The sequence below is a fragment of the Gorilla gorilla genome, chromosome 14 (assembly GCF_029281585.2).
Source record: "Gorilla gorilla gorilla isolate KB3781 chromosome 14, NHGRI_mGorGor1-v2.1_pri, whole genome shotgun sequence".
Lineage (NCBI taxonomy): Eukaryota > Metazoa > Chordata > Mammalia > Primates > Hominidae > Gorilla > Gorilla gorilla.
The window spans coordinates 125,247,854-125,265,823 of NC_073238.2; the positions used below are offsets into that span (position 1 = coordinate 125,247,854).

The 17,970-nt window shown below is 58.1% G+C and overlaps 1 protein-coding gene and 1 long non-coding RNA gene across 2 annotated transcripts in view; both read right to left on the reverse strand.

Annotated features, from left to right (window-relative positions):
* Positions 1-12,119, reverse strand: part of LOC129526369 (uncharacterized) — a 34,390-nt gene extending 22,271 nt beyond the window's left edge. The window contains exon 1 of the long non-coding RNA XR_008671057.2: positions 11,845-12,119. This is a non-coding gene — a long non-coding RNA (uncharacterized lncRNA). The remainder of the gene's footprint in view (positions 1-11,844) is intronic.
* A 2,042-nt stretch (positions 12,120-14,161) lies between these two features.
* The window catches only part of RAB20 (RAB20, member RAS oncogene family), a 38,814-nt gene continuing 35,005 nt past the window's right edge, over positions 14,162-17,970 (reverse strand). The window contains exon 2 of the mRNA XM_004054732.4: positions 14,162-15,294. Within this exon, the coding sequence (XP_004054780.1) occupies positions 14,762-15,294 (533 nt within the window). The 3' untranslated portion in view covers positions 14,162-14,761. The remainder of the gene's footprint in view (positions 15,295-17,970) is intronic.

A 17,970-nucleotide genomic window follows, 5' to 3' on the forward strand; every position in this document is an offset into this window, starting at 1 on the left:
GGCCAGGCTGGTCTTGAACTCCTGACCTCAAGTGATCCCCTCCCAAAGTGCTAGGATTACAGGCATGAGCCACCCCGCCTGGCCCCAAGGTAATGTGCTTTAAAGCGAAGCTGGCTTTCTCTCTGGCATTACTGAAAAAGGGAAAATCATTGCTTTCTGGCCATTTTTCTGTAGTGGCTGCTTCATGGTGACATTACTCTGCTGGGGTTGGAGGTGGAAGAGGATGGTCATCTTCCTCCTGTGGTCCAGCCTCTGCAAAGTGCTCTCCCGGGTGCTTTTCCTGCCTCCCACTACTCTGTGAAGTAGGTACGATATACCCCATTTCATAAAGAGATTTTCCCCAAAGACGGCAAATCAACTTGCCCAAGATAACACAACCCATGTGCTCAGGGGGCATTCAAGCCAAACCTCTACACTCCCTTCAGGAACCGAGCTGACTTCCTAAAAACAGCAACCACTGAGCGTCAACCACGTGCCAGGCACCCGAGGCACTTCATATAACATTACCTGCCATGTCCAGAAGCCTCAAAGGGTGGGGTCATTTCCACATACTCAAGAGTCCCTGCACCTGAGGGGTATTTCACAATTTCATTGTACAAGCCCATTTTAATTAACTAGGTACTTCTCAGAGGCCAGGAACACTTAGAGATGAGAGGCTGCAGCTGCAAAGCCACATGGGATGGGGCAGGAGGGGACTGCTGTCTTCCCGAGTTTAAAATACACCCAGGAGCCCTCTTCCCCCACCCCACCTGCAGATTCACACTTGAGAGGACCTTTGCCACATGCAAGGGTGACTCAGGGACCTTCTCCTCCCATTTATGGCCAAAGTACAAGAACAAAGGGCAGATGGGGTGGAGGCCACTTAGAAGATGTGGGTCCCGTGATGGCATAAACCAACCCTAAAGCTGCAGCCATTCCTGCAGAGGCCATTTCATCCCACATGGGACAGGACCCCGCTTCTCCTCCGGGTGGGACCCATTCTTTTGCCTTGAGCTGGCTTATTCTTAACTGTACACTCACAAACATAATCCATTTTATCTGCAGGATTCCTGGGAAAGGAATTCTTGCATTCAGATTATGAGGACTCTGTCCAGGGGGCTCTCACACCTCCCTCGAAGCAGGGAGAGCTCGCCCCGGGCCATGGGAGCCACCCGCCACACAGGTGCTGGTGAATGAGGCCGCCACACAGTGAGGCTGAGGGAGGGGGTTTGGAAGTGCTACTGGGGATGACAGTGGCCAGTTCTAGGCCTGCCACCTTCAGACCAAGAGCAGGCACAAGCCAACCCTGCTCACTTAACTGAGACCAGCTCCCAAGAGACAGCATTGCAGGCCCCCATGCCTTCTCCCGGTGGGAAAATCTGGATGGGGGATAAAAAAAGGGGCTGAGGCTTGTCCTGGATCCGTGGGTATCCACCATTTGCAGCCTGAACAACCAAGCCCACCTTTAGGGGAGGAAACACATGGCAGCAACTGGAACGTGGCATTGAAAGTCCGAGGCGCAGATTCCCAAGCCGCCATGCCCCAGGCAGGACCTTCCACAATGACATCCCAAGAAAACAGCCAACATAGACTGAGCAGGGAGGGCCTGGTGAGGAAGTGGGTGGGGCTGGGAGCCAAGGCCTGGGCGTGTCTCACTCCGGCCATTGACACCCTGACCCAGGACGCACCTTCTCCAGCCTTGGGTCCACATATCCTCAAGCAAGGTGCCCTCCAGATCCGATCCCTGAGGGCTGGGCCAGTGGGTTCAAGGCAAACACAAAGGGAAGGGGAGGGACAAAGAGCTTCATAACCACGCAAGGACGCTTGCTCTGAAGGTGTCAGCTCTCCCTGAAGGAGGCAGCCTGGACCACAAGGGAGGACTGGGCCCAAGAGCTTCCAGAGCAGGCACAGAGGAGGCTGAGTGCAGGCGGCACATGTATGTGCAGGGTCTCTGCTGTGTGTGCAGGGTCTCAGCTGTGTGAGCAGGGTCTCAGCTGTGTGAGCAGGGTCTCAGCTGTGCGTGTGAGCAGGGTCCCGGCTGTGTGAGCAGGGTCTCAGCTGTGTGTGCAGGGTCTCAGCTGTGCGTGCAGGGTCTCAGCTGTGCGTGTGAGCAGGGTCTCAGCTGTGCGTGTGTGCAGGGTCTCAGCTGTGCGTGTGAGCAGGGTCTCAGCTGTGCGTGTGTGCAGGGTCTCAGCTGTGTGAGCAGGGTCTCAGCTGTGCGTGTGAGCAGGGTCTCAGCTGTGCGTGTGAGCAGGGTCTCAGCTGTGTGAGCAGGGTCTCAGCTGTGTGCAGGGTCTCAGCTGTGTGTGCAGGGTCTCAGCTGTGCGTGTGAGCAGGGTCTCAGCTGTGTGTGCAGGGTCTCAGCTGTGCGTGTGAGCAGGGTCTCAGCTGTGCGTGTGTGCAGGGTCTCAGCTGTGCGTGTGTGCAGGGTCTCAGCTGTGTGTGCAGGGTCTCAGCTGTGCGTGTGAGCAGGGTCTCAGCTGTGTGAGCAGGGTCTCAGCTGTGCGTGTGTGCAGGGTCTCAGCTGTGCGTGCAGGGTCTCAGCTGTGCGTGTGAGCAGGGTCTCAGCTGTGCGTGTGAGCAGGGTCTCAGCTGTGTGAGCAGGGTCTCAGCTGTGCGTGTGTGCAGGGTCTCAGCTGTGCGTGTGAGCAGGGTCTCAGCTGTGCGTGTGAGCAGGGTCTCAGCTGTGTGTGCAGGGTCTCAGCTGTGCGTGTGAGCAGGGTCTCAGCTGTGCGTGTGAGCAGGGTCTCAGCTGTGCGTGTGTGCAGGGTCTCAGCTGTGCGTGTGAGCAGGGTCTCAGCTGTGCGTGTGAGCAGGGTCTCAGCTGTGTGTGCAGGGTCTCAGCTGTGTGAGCAGGGTCTCAGCTGTGCGTGTGTGCAGGGTCTCAGCTGTGTGTGCAGGGTCTCAGCTGTGCGTGTGAGCAGGGTCTCAGCTGTGTGTGTGAGCAGGGTCTCAGCTGTGTGTGCAGGGTCTCAGCTGTGCGTGTGTGCAGGGTCTCAGCTGTGCGTGTGAGCAGGGTCTCAGCTGTGTGTGCAGGGTCTCGGCTGTGTGTGCAGGGTCTCAGCTGTGTGAGCAGGGTCTCAGCTGTGTGTGCAGGGTCTCAGCTGTGCGTGTGAGCAGGGTCTCAGCTGTGTCTGCAGGGTCTCAGCTGTGCGTGTGAGCAGGGTCTCAGCTGTGCGTGTGAGCAGGGTCTCAGCTGTGTGAGCAGGGTCTCAGCTGTGCGTGTGTGCAGGGTCTCAGCTGTGCGTGTGAGCAGGGTCTCAGCTGTGCGTGTGTGCAGGGTCTCAGCTGTGTGTGCAGGGTCTCAGCTGTGCGTGTGAGCAGGGTCTCAGCTGTGCGTGTGAGCAGGGTCTCAGCTGTGCGTGTGTGCAGGGTCTCAGCTGTGCGTGTGAGCAGGGTCTCAGCTGTGCGTGTGAGCAGGGTCTCAGCTGTGTGTGCAGGGTCTCAGCTGTGTGAGCAGGGTCTCAGCTGTGCGTGTGTGCAGGGTCTCAGCTGTGTGAGCAGGGTCTCAGCTGTGTGAGCAGGGTCTCAGCTGTGCGTGTGTGCAGGGTCTCAGCTGTGTGTGCAGGGTCTCAGCTGTGCGTGTGAGCAGGGTCTCAGCTGTGTGTGTGAGCAGGGTCTCAGCTGTGTGTGCAGGGTCTCAGCTGTGCGTGTGTGCAGGGTCTCAGCTGTGCGTGTGAGCAGGGTCTCAGCTGTGTGTGCAGGGTCTCGGCTGTGTGTGCAGGGTCTCAGCTGTGTGAGCAGGGTCTCAGCTGTGCGTGCAGGGTCTCAGCTGTGCGTGTGAGCAGGGTCTCAGCTGTGCGTGTGAGCAGGGTCTCAGCTGTGCGTGTGAGCAGGGTCTCAGCTGTGTGTGCAGGGTCTCGGCTGTGTGTGCAGGGTCTCAGCTGTGTGAGCAGGGTCTCAGCTGTGTGTGCAGGGTCTCAGCTGTGCGTGTGTGCAGGGTCTCGGCTGTGTGAGCAGGGTCTCAGCTGTGCGTGTGAGCAGGGTCTCAGCTGTGCGTGTGTGCAGGGTCTCGGCTGTGTGAGCAGGGTCTCAGCTGTGCGTGTGTGCAGGGTCTCAGCTGTGTGTGCAGGGTCTCAGCTGTGCGTGTGAGCAGGGTCTCAGCTGTGCGTGTGAGCAGGGTCTCAGCTGTGTGTGTGAGCAGGGTCTCAGCTGTGTGTGCAGGGTCTCAGCTGTGCGTGTGTGCAGGGTCTCAGCTGTGCGTGCAGGGTCTCAGCTGTGCGTGTGAGCAGGGTCTCAGCTGTGCGTGTGAGCAGGGTCTCAGCTGTGCGTGCAGGGTCTCAGCTGTGCGTGTGAGCAGGGTCTCAGCTGTGTGAGCAGGGTCTCAGCTGTGCGTGTGAGCAGGGTCTCAGCTGTGCGTGTGAGCAGGGTCTCAGCTGTGCGTGTGTGCAGGGTCTCAGCTGTGTGAGCAGGGTCTCAGCTGTGCGTGTGAGCAGGGTCTCAGCTGTGCGTGTGTGCAGGGTCTCAGCTGTGTGTGCAGGGTCTCAGCTGTGTGAGCAGGGTCTCAGCTGTGCGTGTGTGCAGGGTCTCAGCTGTGCGTGTGAGCAGGGTCTCAGCTGTGCGTGTGTGCAGGGTCTCAGCTGTGTGAGCAGGGTCTCAGCTGTGCGTGTGTGCAGGGTCTCAGCTGTGCGTGTGAGCAGGGTCTCAGCTGTGTGAGCAGGGTCTCAGCTGTGTGTGCAGGGTCTCAGCTGTGTGAGCAGGGTCTCAGCTGTGCGTGTGTGCAGGGTCTCAGCTGTGTGTGCAGGGTCTCAGCTGTGCGTGTGAGCAGGGTCTCAGCTGTGTGAGCAGGGTCTCAGCTGTGCGTGTGTGCAGGGTCTCAGCTGTGCGTGTGAGCAGGGTCTCAGCTGTGCGTGTGAGCAGGGTCTCAGCTGTGCGTGTGAGCAGGGTCTCAGCTGTGCGTGCAGGGTCTCAGCTGTGCGTGTGTGCAGGGTCTCAGCTGTGTGTGCAGGGTCTCAGCTGTGCGTGTGAGCAGGGTCTCAGCTGTGTGAGCAGGGTCTCAGCTGTGTGTGTGTGCAGGGTCTCAGCTGTGAGTGTGTGCAGGGTCTCAGCTGTGCGTGTGTGCAGGGTCTCAGCTGTGCGTGCAGGGTCTCAGCTGTGCGTGTGAGCAGGGTCTCAGCTGTGCGTGTGTGCAGGGTCTCAGCTGTGTGAGCAGGGTCTCAGCTGTGCGTGTGAGCAGGGTCTCAGCTGTGTGTGCAGGGTCTCAGCTGTGCGTGTGAGCAGGGTCTCAGCTGTGCGTGTGTGCAGGGTCTCAGCTGTGCGTGTGAGCAGGGTCTCAGCTGTGCGTGTGTGCAGGGTCTCAGCTGTGTGAGCAGGGTCTCAGCTGTGCGTGTGAGCAGGGTCTCAGCTGTGCGTGTGTGCAGGGTCTCAGCTGTGCGTGTGAGCAGGGTCTCAGCTGTGCGTGTGAGCAGGGTCTCAGCTGTGTGTGCAGGGTCTCAGCTGTGCGTGTGAGCAGGGTCTCAGCTGTGCGTGTGAGCAGGGTCTCAGCTGTGTGAGCAGGGTCTCAGCTGTGCGTGTGAGCAGGGTCTCAGCTGTGCGTGTGTGCAGGGTCTCAGCTGTGTGTGCAGGGTCTCAGCTGTGCGTGTGAGCAGGGTCTCAGCTGTGCGTGTGAGCAGGGTCTCAGCTGTGCGTGTGAGCAGGGTCTCAGCTGTGCGTGTGTGCAGGGTCTCAGCTGTGCGTGTGAGCAGGGTCTCAGCTGTGTGTGCAGGGTCTCAGCTGTGCGTGCAGGGTCTCAGCTGTGCGTGTGTGCAGGGTCTCAGCTGTGCGTGTGTGCAGGGTCTCAGCTGTGTGAGCAGGGTCTCAGCTGTGCGTGTGAGCAGGGTCTCAGCTGTGCGTGTGAGCAGGGTCTCAGCTGTGTGAGCAGGGTCTCAGCTGTGTGTGCAGGGTCTCAGCTGTGTGAGCAGGGTCTCAGCTGTGCGTGTGTGCAGGGTCTCAGCTGTGTGTGCAGGGTCTCAGCTGTGCGTGTGAGCAGGGTCTCAGCTGTGTGAGCAGGGTCTCAGCTGTGCGTGTGAGCAGGGTCTCAGCTGTGCGTGTGAGCAGGGTCTCAGCTGTGCGTGTGAGCAGGGTCTCAGCTGTGTGTGTGTGCAGGGTCTCAGCTGTGCGTGTGTGCAGGGTCTCAGCTGTGCGTGTGTGCAGGGTCTCAGCTGTGCGTGCAGGGTCTCAGCTGTGCGTGTGAGCAGGGTCTCAGCTGTGCGTGTGTGCAGGGTCTCAGCTGTGTGAGCAGGGTCTCAGCTGTGCGTGTGAGCAGGGTCTCAGCTGTGTGTGCAGGGTCTCAGCTGTGCGTGTGAGCAGGGTCTCAGCTGTGTGTGCAGGGTCTCAGCTGTGTGAGCAGGGTCTCAGCTGTGCGTGTGAGCAGGGTCTCAGCTGTGCGTGTGTGCAGGGTCTCAGCTGTGCGTGTGAGCAGGGTCTCAGCTGTGCGTGTGAGCAGGGTCTCAGCTGTGCGTGTGAGCAGGGTCTCAGCTGTGTGAGCAGGGTCTCAGCTGTGCGTGTGAGCAGGGTCTCAGCTGTGCGTGTGTGCAGGGTCTCAGCTGTGTGTGCAGGGTCTCAGCTGTGCGTGTGAGCAGGGTCTCAGCTGTGCGTGTGAGCAGGGTCTCAGCTGTGCGTGTGTGCAGGGTCTCAGCTGTGCGTGTGAGCAGGGTCTCAGCTGTGCGTGTGAGCAGGGTCTCAGCTGTGCGTGTGTGCAGGGTCTCAGCTGTGCGTGTGAGCAGGGTCTCAGCTGTGTGTGCAGGGTCTCAGCTGTGCGTGCAGGGTCTCAGCTGTGCGTGTGTGCAGGGTCTCAGCTGTGTGAGCAGGGTCTCAGCTGTGCGTGTGAGCAGGGTCTCAGCTGTGCGTGTGAGCAGGGTCTCAGCTGTGTGTGCAGGGTCTCAGCTGTGTGTGCAGGGTCTCAGCTGTGTGAGCAGGGTCTCAGCTGTGCGTGTGTGCAGGGTCTCAGCTGTGCGTGTGAGCAGGGTCTCAGCTGTGCGTGTGTGCAGGGTCTCAGCTGTGTGAGCAGGGTCTCAGCTGTGCGTGTGAGCAGGGTCTCAGCTGTGCGTGTGAGCAGGGTCTCAGCTGTGTGAGCAGGGTCTCAGCTGTGTGTGCAGGGTCTCAGCTGTGTGAGCAGGGTCTCAGCTGTGCGTGTGTGCAGGGTCTCAGCTGTGTGTGCAGGGTCTCAGCTGTGCGTGTGAGCAGGGTCTCAGCTGTGTGAGCAGGGTCTCAGCTGTGCGTGTGAGCAGGGTCTCAGCTGTGCGTGTGAGCAGGGTCTCAGCTGTGTGTGTGTGCAGGGTCTCAGCTGTGCGTGTGAGCAGGGTCTCAGCTGTGCGTGCAGGGTCTCAGCTGTGCGTGTGAGCAGGGTCTCAGCTGTGTGTGCAGGGTCTCAGCTGTGCGTGCAGGGTCTCAGCTGTGCGTGTGAGCAGGGTCTCAGCTGTGCGTGTGTGCAGGGTCTCAGCTGTGTGAGCAGGGTCTCAGCTGTGCGTGTGAGCAGGGTCTCAGCTGTGTGTGCAGGGTCTCAGCTGTGCGTGTGAGCAGGGTCTCAGCTGTGTGTGCAGGGTCTCAGCTGTGTGAGCAGGGTCTCAGCTGTGCGTGTGAGCAGGGTCTCAGCTGTGCGTGTGTGCAGGGTCTCAGCTGTGCGTGTGAGCAGGGTCTCAGCTGTGCGTGTGAGCAGGGTCTCAGCTGTGTGTGCAGGGTCTCAGCTGTGTGAGCAGGGTCTCAGCTGTGTGAGCAGGGTCTCAGCTGTGCGTGTGTGCAGGGTCTCAGCTGTGTGTGCAGGGTCTCAGCTGTGCGTGTGAGCAGGGTCTCAGCTGTGTGTGTGAGCAGGGTCTCAGCTGTGTGTGCAGGGTCTCAGCTGTGCGTGTGAGCAGGGTCTCAGCTGTGTGTGCAGGGTCTCGGCTGTGTGTGCAGGGTCTCAGCTGTGTGAGCAGGGTCTCAGCTGTGCGTGCAGGGTCTCAGCTGTGCGTGTGAGCAGGGTCTCAGCTGTGCGTGTGAGCAGGGTCTCAGCTGTGTGTGCAGGGTCTCGGCTGTGTGTGCAGGGTCTCAGCTGTGTGAGCAGGGTCTCAGCTGTGCGTGTGAGCAGGGTCTCAGCTGTGTGTGCAGGGTCTCGGCTGTGTGTGCAGGGTCTCAGCTGTGTGAGCAGGGTCTCAGCTGTGTGTGCAGGGTCTCGGCTGTGTGTGCAGGGTCTCGGCTGTGTGAGCAGGGTCTCAGCTGTGCGTGTGTGCAGGGTCTCAGCTGTGTGTGTGAGCAGGGTCTCAGCTGTGTGTGCAGGGTCTCAGCTGTGTGAGCAGGGTCTCAGCTGTGTGAGCAGGGTCTCAGCTGTGCGTGCAGGGTCTCAGCTGTGCGTGTGAGCAGGGTCTCAGCTGTGCGTGTGAGCAGGGTCTCAGCTGTGCGTGTGAGCAGGGTCTCAGCTGTGTGTGTGAGCAGGGTCTCAGCTGTGTGTGCAGGGTCTCAGCTGTGCGTGTGTGCAGGGTCTCAGCTGTGCGTGCAGGGTCTCAGCTGTGCGTGTGAGCAGGGTCTCAGCTGTGCGTGTGTGCAGGGTCTCAGCTGTGCGTGTGAGCAGGGTCTCAGCTGTGTGTGCAGGGTCTCAGCTGTGCGTGCAGGGTCTCAGCTGTGCGTGTGTGCAGGGTCTCAGCTGTGTGAGCAGGGTCTCAGCTGTGCGTGTGAGCAGGGTCTCAGCTGTGCGTGTGAGCAGGGTCTCAGCTGTGTGTGCAGGGTCTCAGCTGTGTGTGCAGGGTCTCAGCTGTGTGAGCAGGGTCTCAGCTGTGCGTGTGTGCAGGGTCTCAGCTGTGCGTGTGAGCAGGGTCTCAGCTGTGCGTGTGTGCAGGGTCTCAGCTGTGTGAGCAGGGTCTCAGCTGTGCGTGTGAGCAGGGTCTCAGCTGTGCGTGTGAGCAGGGTCTCAGCTGTGTGAGCAGGGTCTCAGCTGTGTGTGCAGGGTCTCAGCTGTGTGAGCAGGGTCTCAGCTGTGCGTGTGTGCAGGGTCTCAGCTGTGTGTGCAGGGTCTCAGCTGTGCGTGTGAGCAGGGTCTCAGCTGTGCGTGTGAGCAGGGTCTCAGCTGTGTGTGTGTGCAGGGTCTCAGCTGTGCGTGTGAGCAGGGTCTCAGCTGTGCGTGCAGGGTCTCAGCTGTGCGTGTGAGCAGGGTCTCAGCTGTGTGTGCAGGGTCTCAGCTGTGCGTGCAGGGTCTCAGCTGTGCGTGTGAGCAGGGTCTCAGCTGTGCGTGTGTGCAGGGTCTCAGCTGTGTGAGCAGGGTCTCAGCTGTGCGTGTGAGCAGGGTCTCAGCTGTGTGTGCAGGGTCTCAGCTGTGCGTGTGAGCAGGGTCTCAGCTGTGTGTGCAGGGTCTCAGCTGTGTGAGCAGGGTCTCAGCTGTGCGTGTGAGCAGGGTCTCAGCTGTGCGTGTGTGCAGGGTCTCAGCTGTGCGTGTGAGCAGGGTCTCAGCTGTGCGTGTGAGCAGGGTCTCAGCTGTGTGTGCAGGGTCTCAGCTGTGTGAGCAGGGTCTCAGCTGTGTGAGCAGGGTCTCAGCTGTGCGTGTGTGCAGGGTCTCAGCTGTGTGTGCAGGGTCTCAGCTGTGCGTGTGAGCAGGGTCTCAGCTGTGTGTGTGAGCAGGGTCTCAGCTGTGTGTGCAGGGTCTCAGCTGTGCGTGTGAGCAGGGTCTCAGCTGTGTGTGCAGGGTCTCGGCTGTGTGTGCAGGGTCTCAGCTGTGTGAGCAGGGTCTCAGCTGTGCGTGCAGGGTCTCAGCTGTGCGTGTGAGCAGGGTCTCAGCTGTGCGTGTGAGCAGGGTCTCAGCTGTGTGTGCAGGGTCTCGGCTGTGTGTGCAGGGTCTCAGCTGTGTGAGCAGGGTCTCAGCTGTGTGTGCAGGGTCTCAGCTGTGCGTGTGTGCAGGGTCTCGGCTGTGTGAGCAGGGTCTCAGCTGTGCGTGTGTGCAGGGTCTCAGCTGTGTGTGCAGGGTCTCAGCTGTGCGTGTGAGCAGGGTCTCAGCTGTGCGTGTGAGCAGGGTCTCAGCTGTGTGTGTGAGCAGGGTCTCAGCTGTGTGTGCAGGGTCTCAGCTGTGCGTGTGTGCAGGGTCTCAGCTGTGCGTGCAGGGTCTCAGCTGTGCGTGTGAGCAGGGTCTCAGCTGTGCGTGTGTGCAGGGTCTCAGCTGTGCGTGTGAGCAGGGTCTCAGCTGTGTGTGCAGGGTCTCAGCTGTGCGTGCAGGGTCTCAGCTGTGCGTGTGTGCAGGGTCTCAGCTGTGCGTGCAGGGTCTCAGCTGTGTGTGCAGGGTCTCAGCTGTGCGTGTGTGCAGGGTCTCAGCTGTGCGTGCAGGGTCTCAGCTGTGTGTGCAGGGTCTCGGCTGTGCGTGTGAGCAGGGTCTCAGCTGTGCGTGTGAGCAGGGTCTCAGCTGTGTGTGCAGGGTCTCAGCTGTGCGTGTGTGCAGGGTCTCAGCTGTGCGTGCAGGGTCTCAGCTGTGCGTGTGAGCAGGGTCTCAGCTGTGCGTGTGAGCAGGGTCTCAGCTGTGTGTGTGCAGGGTCTCAGCTGTGTGAGCAGGGTCTCAGCTGTGTGTGCAGGGTCTCAGCTGTGCGTGTGTGCAGGGTCTCAGCTGTGTGTGCAGGGTCTCAGCTGTGCGTGTGAGCAGGGTCTCAGCTGTGTGTGCAGGGTCTCAGCTGTGCGTGTGAGCAGGGTCTCAGCTGTGTGTGCAGGGTCTCAGCTGTGCGTGCAGGGTCTCAGCTGTGCGTGTGAGCAGGGTCTCAGCTGTGTGTGCAGGGTCTCAGCTGTGTGAGCAGGGTCTCAGCTGTGTGAGCAGGGTCTCAGCTGTGCGTGTGTGCAGGGTCTCAGCTGTGTGTGCAGGGTCCCGGCTGTGTGTGCAGGGTCTCAGCTGTGCATGTGTGCAGGGTCTCGGCTGTGTGAGCAGGGTCTCAGCTGTGTGAGCAGGGTCTCACCTGTGCGTCCACCCACCACACGCATCCCCTCTGTCCTGTTTCCACAATGAGGCTCGAAAGATCCAGCTCTGTGAAGTGGGAGGATGGAAGACCCCTGCATACTGTGGAGAAGAGACTGTGCTTCTAATAAGGGCATGTAAGAGGACGAGGGCACCGGCCACCCTGCCTGGCCACAGAAGGGAAAATACGACCTGGACTCCACCAACCAGGGCTGGGAGGATCTGTGCCTTTGAAATCCTCCAAACACCTGGAGGCCACACCACTGCACTCCCACCAGGGTCTCTGGGGCCCGGGTCCCACTCTTCTTCCTTCTTCAGAGGTTTGTGGTCATTGCTCAGTAGGGACTCAGCCTGGTTAGAGTCTCCCAGGAGCACGGAGTGAAGGCCGAGCTCAGAGCCATTGCCCCTTCTCTCTGGAAGACAGGTGCCATCTCCGTGTCTCATGGAGTCCGTCTCATGGGCCTTGAGCAGCAGCTCGCCTTTGCTGGAGGGATCCATGTGCTGGGAGCACCCGTGTGCTGTGGGGATCCGTGTGCTGGGGGGACCCGTGTGCTGCAGGGACTTGTGTGCTGGAGGGACCCGTGTACTGGGGAGATCTGTGTGCTGGGGGAGGGGGAACCCGTGTGCTGGTGGTATCCATGTGCTGGGGGGATCCATGTGCTGGGGGGATCCATGTGCTGGGGAGAGAACCCGTGTGCTGGGGAGGGAACCCGTGTGCTGGCGGGGGAGCCCATGTGCTGGGGGTATCTGTGTGCTGGGGGGATCTATGTGCTGGGAACATTCATGTGAGGTTGTTTTCCTGGCACGGCAGGGGCTGTTTAAACCAGGAAGTTGGGTCCAGAAATGGCAACGTCATACTCTTTAAGAAACTAGGCCTGGGAGCCTGGGGAAGGGGACATTCTGACTGACAGCACCCAGATTACCACATACCCAACCCCAGGACTCCCTGACACCACTGCCAGGCACGAGGCTTTAAGGGCACTAGGAAATACCTGGTTATGAGGTGTCATTGAGGAAAGGGTTCTCATCTGCATGGGGACACGGACAGCTGGAAAGTGCAGAAGGGAGCTCCAAGACCACACACAGCCATGAACCCCGGACCGTCACTTGCCCATCTCCTCCCTGGAGTGGCCGCTTTGTACAAAGGACAGACGGATGCTCGAGGTCACGAGCTCAAACCCACACCCAGTGGGGAAATCTGCGCCGTCTCTAACAGCTGAGTTGCCCAACCGAGGGATTTCAAGCTTTCCAAGAACTGACGTGGTTTCTGGAAGGAAACAGAGGCCACATGAGATGACGGTGGGGGAGTAGGACCCAAGACCAGGCTCCCCAGCGAGGAGCCAGGCTGGTATCCAAGGTCCACTTGGAATGCAGCCCAGGACACAGGGTGCCAGGGGGCCTGTGGCGGCACTGTCATTGAAACTGTCCCAATAGCTCAGCTTCAGGAAGGGCTGCAGAGAGTGACTGCTCAGTGAGATGTGCTGAATTAATGAGCCCCTCATGCCCTTACAAAAGCACTTGTAAGGGCAGCTGGAAGTTGCTAGCATAGGAGAGACTGCAGCGCCGACTGCTCAGAGGAACTCATTTAAAAGGAGCCCACAGGGATGCTTATTTTTAGGACAACACATATAGGATGAAATGCTTAAACAGAGTTGATGGAGAATGTGCCACCCATGGGCACCATCCCCAGAGCACGCGGCCCCTCGAGGAAACAAGCTGTTGGGTGCCCGGAGCAGATGGGAAATCGAATCCAAGAATGTTCAGGAAGAATGGGCCTCAGGCATTCATACAGCCCTCCCTGCCTTCAAGCACCAACTCCAAAAACAGTGCCATATGATACTTTCTCTCCCTTCATAGCCTTCAAAGAAAGACTCTGGCCAGGGCCGGAGCTCATGTTTATGATCCCTGCACTTTGGGAGACTGAGGCAGGAGGATTGCGTGAGCCCAGGAGTTCCAGACCAGCCTGGGAAACACAGCAAGACCTCATCTCTACAAAAAATAAAAAAAAAAAAATTAGCTAGGCATACTGACACACCCCTGTAGTCCCAGCTACTCGGGTGACTGAGGTGGGTGGATCACTTGTGTTCAGGAGTTCGAGGCTGCAGTGAGCTGAGATTGTGCTACTGCACTCCAGCCTGGGCAACAGAGTGAGACCCTTGTCTCAAAAAAAAAGAGATTCCAAGGTCTCTTTGATTAGCCTATTTCCTAGATGGGTCACTAGCAAAGATACACTTTATAGAAAATAAATATAACTTCTGTCCCCACAGTGGTATATTCAACCAAGTCAATAAAAAGTCACGAGTCAGGCTGATTTGCGTTCACTTCTCAATGGGCTGCTGTTGCGAAACTGAAGTTTTAAACTCCGAAACCACATCTCAGGGGAGCTGAGGACCTGCAATCACAGGGGTTGCCTCAGTGCTTCCTCCTGGGGTCCAAGCTCCCTTCCTTGCCTGAAAGCACTCACTCCACATGAGCGGAGAAGTTAGGCCTGCAGCAACCCAGAAACCGGAGAGCACAGGCCTTCAGCAAATTATGAACAGCTCCCCAGAAAACAGAGCATCCTGTAATCCTAGCATGTTGGGAGGCTGAGTAGGGAGGATCGCTTGAGTTCAAGGGTTTGAGACCAGCCTGGGCAACATGGCAAAACCCCATCTCTACCAAAAAAAAAAAAAAAAATTATTGGGGCATGGTGGCACGTGCCTGTAATCCCAGCATGTTGGGAGGCTGAGTCGGGAGGATCGCTTGAACCCGGGAGGTACGGTCTGCAGTGAGCTAAGATCACGCCACTGCACTCCAACCTGGTGACAGAGCAAGACCCTATCACAAAAAAAAAAAAAGAAAGAAAACAGCACTCATGAAACCCACTGCCCAGTGCCATCTGCCCCACATTGCCTCCCAACAAACAGCCCCGACCCCGGCCTGCTTTCGTTCAGTCACATTTCTGGGGAAACAAATCTGCTGTCTCCTGGCATCTCTGTCTGACATCTTCCAATAAAGCAGCCACCCCACGGCCAGCAGCAGCAGACCCGAAGGGGGTTTCTGGCTCAGAGACCTGGGTGCTCAGATACCCCAGACTTCAGCAGAACCAGAGCTTTTAGCTTTGCTACTGTTATTGGAATTCAAGTCATCAAGAAAACTAGGCAGATGGGCCAATCTAAATATTCTGCAATTGGTAAGGATTTCACAGAGCTTCCACACAAAGACAGACGTATCTCAAGTTCGCAGCCATCTCCCCAGCGCCCCCCACCCTACCCCACAGAGAGTCCCTGGGACTGGGGGTGCAAATGAAGTCAGTTCAGTCTCAATACCTATGTTTTTCCAAAAATCCTCTTTAATAATACATGTAGCCAACATTGCTGCAATCAGTATAAAAACAAAGTTATTCCTGATTTTGTATAAATGAACACGTCGAGAGTCAGGATTATAAAGCATCAAGACACAAGTACCAAGTGGGAGGACCAAAGACAACTCACAGTGAAGAGAAACGCTTGAGAACAAGAAATGTCAGAGTTGTAGGATGTGGTAACAACCCAGGGTGCTGAAACGGTCAGAGGTGCAGGTGCAGACGCAGGCTTCTGCCTGTGCAAGGGCGAGGGGGCCGTTGGAGGCTGGCTGCAAAGGACCAGTGCCAGGCAGCAGGGCAGAGAGCACCGGTGGTCTCGACTCTGCAGATTGGGCTTTGCAGAGGATTCCTGTTTCCCCACCTCCCCACCCCTCTGACAGAGACCGAGGAGACCACACACGTTGACCTCCTCTTCATAGCCAGCCATCATTTCCACTCCAACATTCTGCTGCGTGTGTCATTCTGGAAAATAATTCCTTGCTGTTCCTTGCTCCTTTCAGATCACAGCTTGCCTGGTCAGACCCCTTCCCAATATGCACAGTCTGAGTCCAGGAGGCCCTCGAAAGTCAGGCACAACACCCAGATCTGGTCCTCTTGGGTGGCTTATGACTGGATATATCCACTGTGTGTGACGGCCTCTCAGCTCTCTGCTGTAAGATCATTGGCACCACCAGGTCAAACAGGGTCTCAAACAGGAGGTCCACATTGTAGCCGGTCTTGGCGCTGGTCTCAAAGCACATTTGCTCAGCGGCCGGCACATCCTGCTCATCCAGCATCTTGTATTTGAGGATCTTTTTATAAAGGGCCACCGCGTCCTCCAGCTGCACCTGCTTAGGTGCCCTGGGGGAGACACGGTCCCCAGCGTCCATATTGGGACTGCACTCTTCCTTCTCCTGGCCCGCCAAGGCCCCCTCCTCAGTGAGGTCCACTTTGTTCCCCACGATGGCAAAGAGGCAGTCTTTGCTGGCTGTGTCTGTCAGGCCCAGGAACCGGTCCTCCAGCTCCACCAGGCTCTGCCGGTGATTCACATCATAGGTGAGGATGATGGCGGCCGCCCCCCGGCAGTACATGGAGCCCAGGCCGTGGAACTGCTCCCGCCCTGGTGGGAAGAGAGGGACAGAAAGAGTGGTTATCTCTCATCTCAGAACATAGCCACCAGCCACACTGCAAGGGAGCGTCCCACAGGGATGTTTATTTTTAGGGCAACACACACAGGATGAAATGCTTAAACATAGTTGATGGAGAATGTGCCACCCATGGGCACCATCCCCAGAGCGGGCAGCCCCTCGAGGAAACAAGCTGTTGGGTGCCCAGAGTAGATGGGAAATAGAATCCAAGAATGTTCAGGAAGAACGGGCCTCAGGCATTCACACAGCCCTCCCTGCCTTCAAGCACCGACTCCAAAGGAGTCCTGGCCCCAGCCGGGGCTGGAGATGGAAGGAATCAAGAACTGATGTCCAGGAAAAAGCAGCGACTGCCAAGGCCCTTGCTGAGATAGAAGCTGACTCGGGAACGCAGACTCCGGAAGCAAAGTGTGCCCATGTCCCTTCACCCTCCTCCTTTACACTCCCTGGGCGCTCCCAGCTGCCCTGTGCTGCCCTGCCCAGGAGGTGCTGCGGGGAGGGCTTCTGAGTTCATAACAGCGGTTGTAAACCACACCTGCCCTTATCTGCCCAGAATCACACAGCACCCTGCGGTGCTCACGATATTTTTAGGACACAATGGACATCTCCCCTCCCTCGCTGGAATCGGAATCCCTGAGGAGCCAGGCCCCAGCATTCGCACTTCTTGTGGGTGCCACAGCCCCGCCTGCCCTCCAGGTTTAAAACAGACAGAGGTGCAGGCAATTGCAGGCAAGCCGGGAACCTGCTCCCAAAACATTTCCAGGTCGAGATCAAACCCTCGGGACACAGCTCAACGTCAACACATTGGCTACTGACAAGGTGCTGTCTGTCGCTGGGTCTGGCAGGGAACAGGGCCAGCTGGCATGCACCCCTGCAGTGCCTGGAGTGTGGGCGTCTGCTCTCCCCGTGCCCTCAGCACTTCAGCCTCACAAGGTCGATGTGGGCACACACACTTTCCACGAGGAGACTGAAGTGTGGGGGAGTCAGGCATAGCAGCGCTCGAGGGAGGCTGGGCCAGGGCACTGGAACACCCGCCACCGTCCTACATTTAAACGCAGAGACCCCCGAATTGATGGCTAAAAAGGAAGATTAAAAGGTCCCAGGCTCTGCGTACTTTTACAATGCAGTCATCTAATCAAATCAACCCGGGTCAGAATACACTCCCCACAGGTAACACCTGCACATCCGTACTGCTCTGTTCCCGACGTCTGCCCCAGGACCACCTTTCTATCCCACCAACAGTGCACAGATCCCCAAGGGGGCCTGCTCACCTCCCCACCGGCAGGCGGCTCCCTGCCAATCCACTCAAGGGCTACCTAGGAACTTTCTGGCAGAATTCTGAACCCCTGTCTGTAGCACAAGCTTTCTGCATACTCAGATGTGGAGGACAGACTCCCACAAGGGGAGCAGATCCGGCCAAGGCAGGTGTTCCTGGGACAGGTGCAGTGCACGCAGCAGGTGAGAGCCCCCAGCAGGGACGGCCGAGCCAAGCACGCCTGCTGGTATGTCCTCCAGGCCTTGGCGTGCTTTTCATCATTGGACACATCTGCCGCACTGGGGGGACGAGCTCTCAGGAAGCAGCTGTGGGAGAGGCAGCAGCATGCACCTTGGCCCCCACCTGCCTCTCGAGGACCGAGCAGGCTGCGCATGGCATGGGCCCTCCCTGCTGGCAGGAAGGGGCTTCACAGACGCTCCTGGTGATGCATTTGTTTCAATCACCAACAAGCAAACCCCAAGTGAGATCTTCCAACCACAAAGCACCTGCTCCCGACCACACCTGCCGGGGGCACACTTTCAAAGAGGAATGAGACTGAGACCTGTGCTCAGACGCCATCCCAAGGAGCCTCTGCAGACAGGCCTGGAAGCTCCCATAGCACCTGCTGCAGGCCAGCTCCTCCCCTCCTCCCTGGGGCATGTGTGGCCTCCCGGGCCATGCCCTTAGACCAAGAGGAGGGAGAGCTGGGAACGACTGACTAACAGCACTGGCCTCCACTCTCGAGCTCAGAACGCAAGGTCAAGTGCCTCTGAACAAGGATGAGGCTGCTGGGGCACTGGCGCAGAGACAGGTGGCACCCAGGGAGTGTCCAGGCCCCATTCCAATCCCTTGCCTGGGAAAAGTAAGCCTGGTTCTGATTTTTTAAAAAGAAGCTAACAATGTGGATTTTAATCTCCCAAGTTTTAAGCATTCAAAACTAATTCAAAATTTTCTAAAGATCACATTTAGGCAAACCAAAATGCAACAGTGGCCCATCATTGGCAGCTTCTAAATTATAAATGGTCCCATGTCACTCTGAGGGCAACTTCCCCTGAGTGTGTGGACAGTGTCGACCACTAGCAAGGGCTCTTAACCACTGGGGTCATAAACCAAATTCACAGGGTCCATGACCTTGAATGAGGGAGAAAACATCATCTTTGTTTTCACCACCCTCTATCTGAAATTTACCATTTCCTTTCACCATAAATATTGGCAGCAAACTGCAGAAATGGTGGTAAGGGGCACTCATCACCAACAGGGCCAGCAGGTGCTTCCATCCGCATGCCAGATGCCTCAGACACTCCAGCGTGATGCCCACGACCCTTCAGACCTGCCACGCCTTCATTCATTAATATGTGGACCATGAACCACATATCAATCATAATTTTAAAAGGCT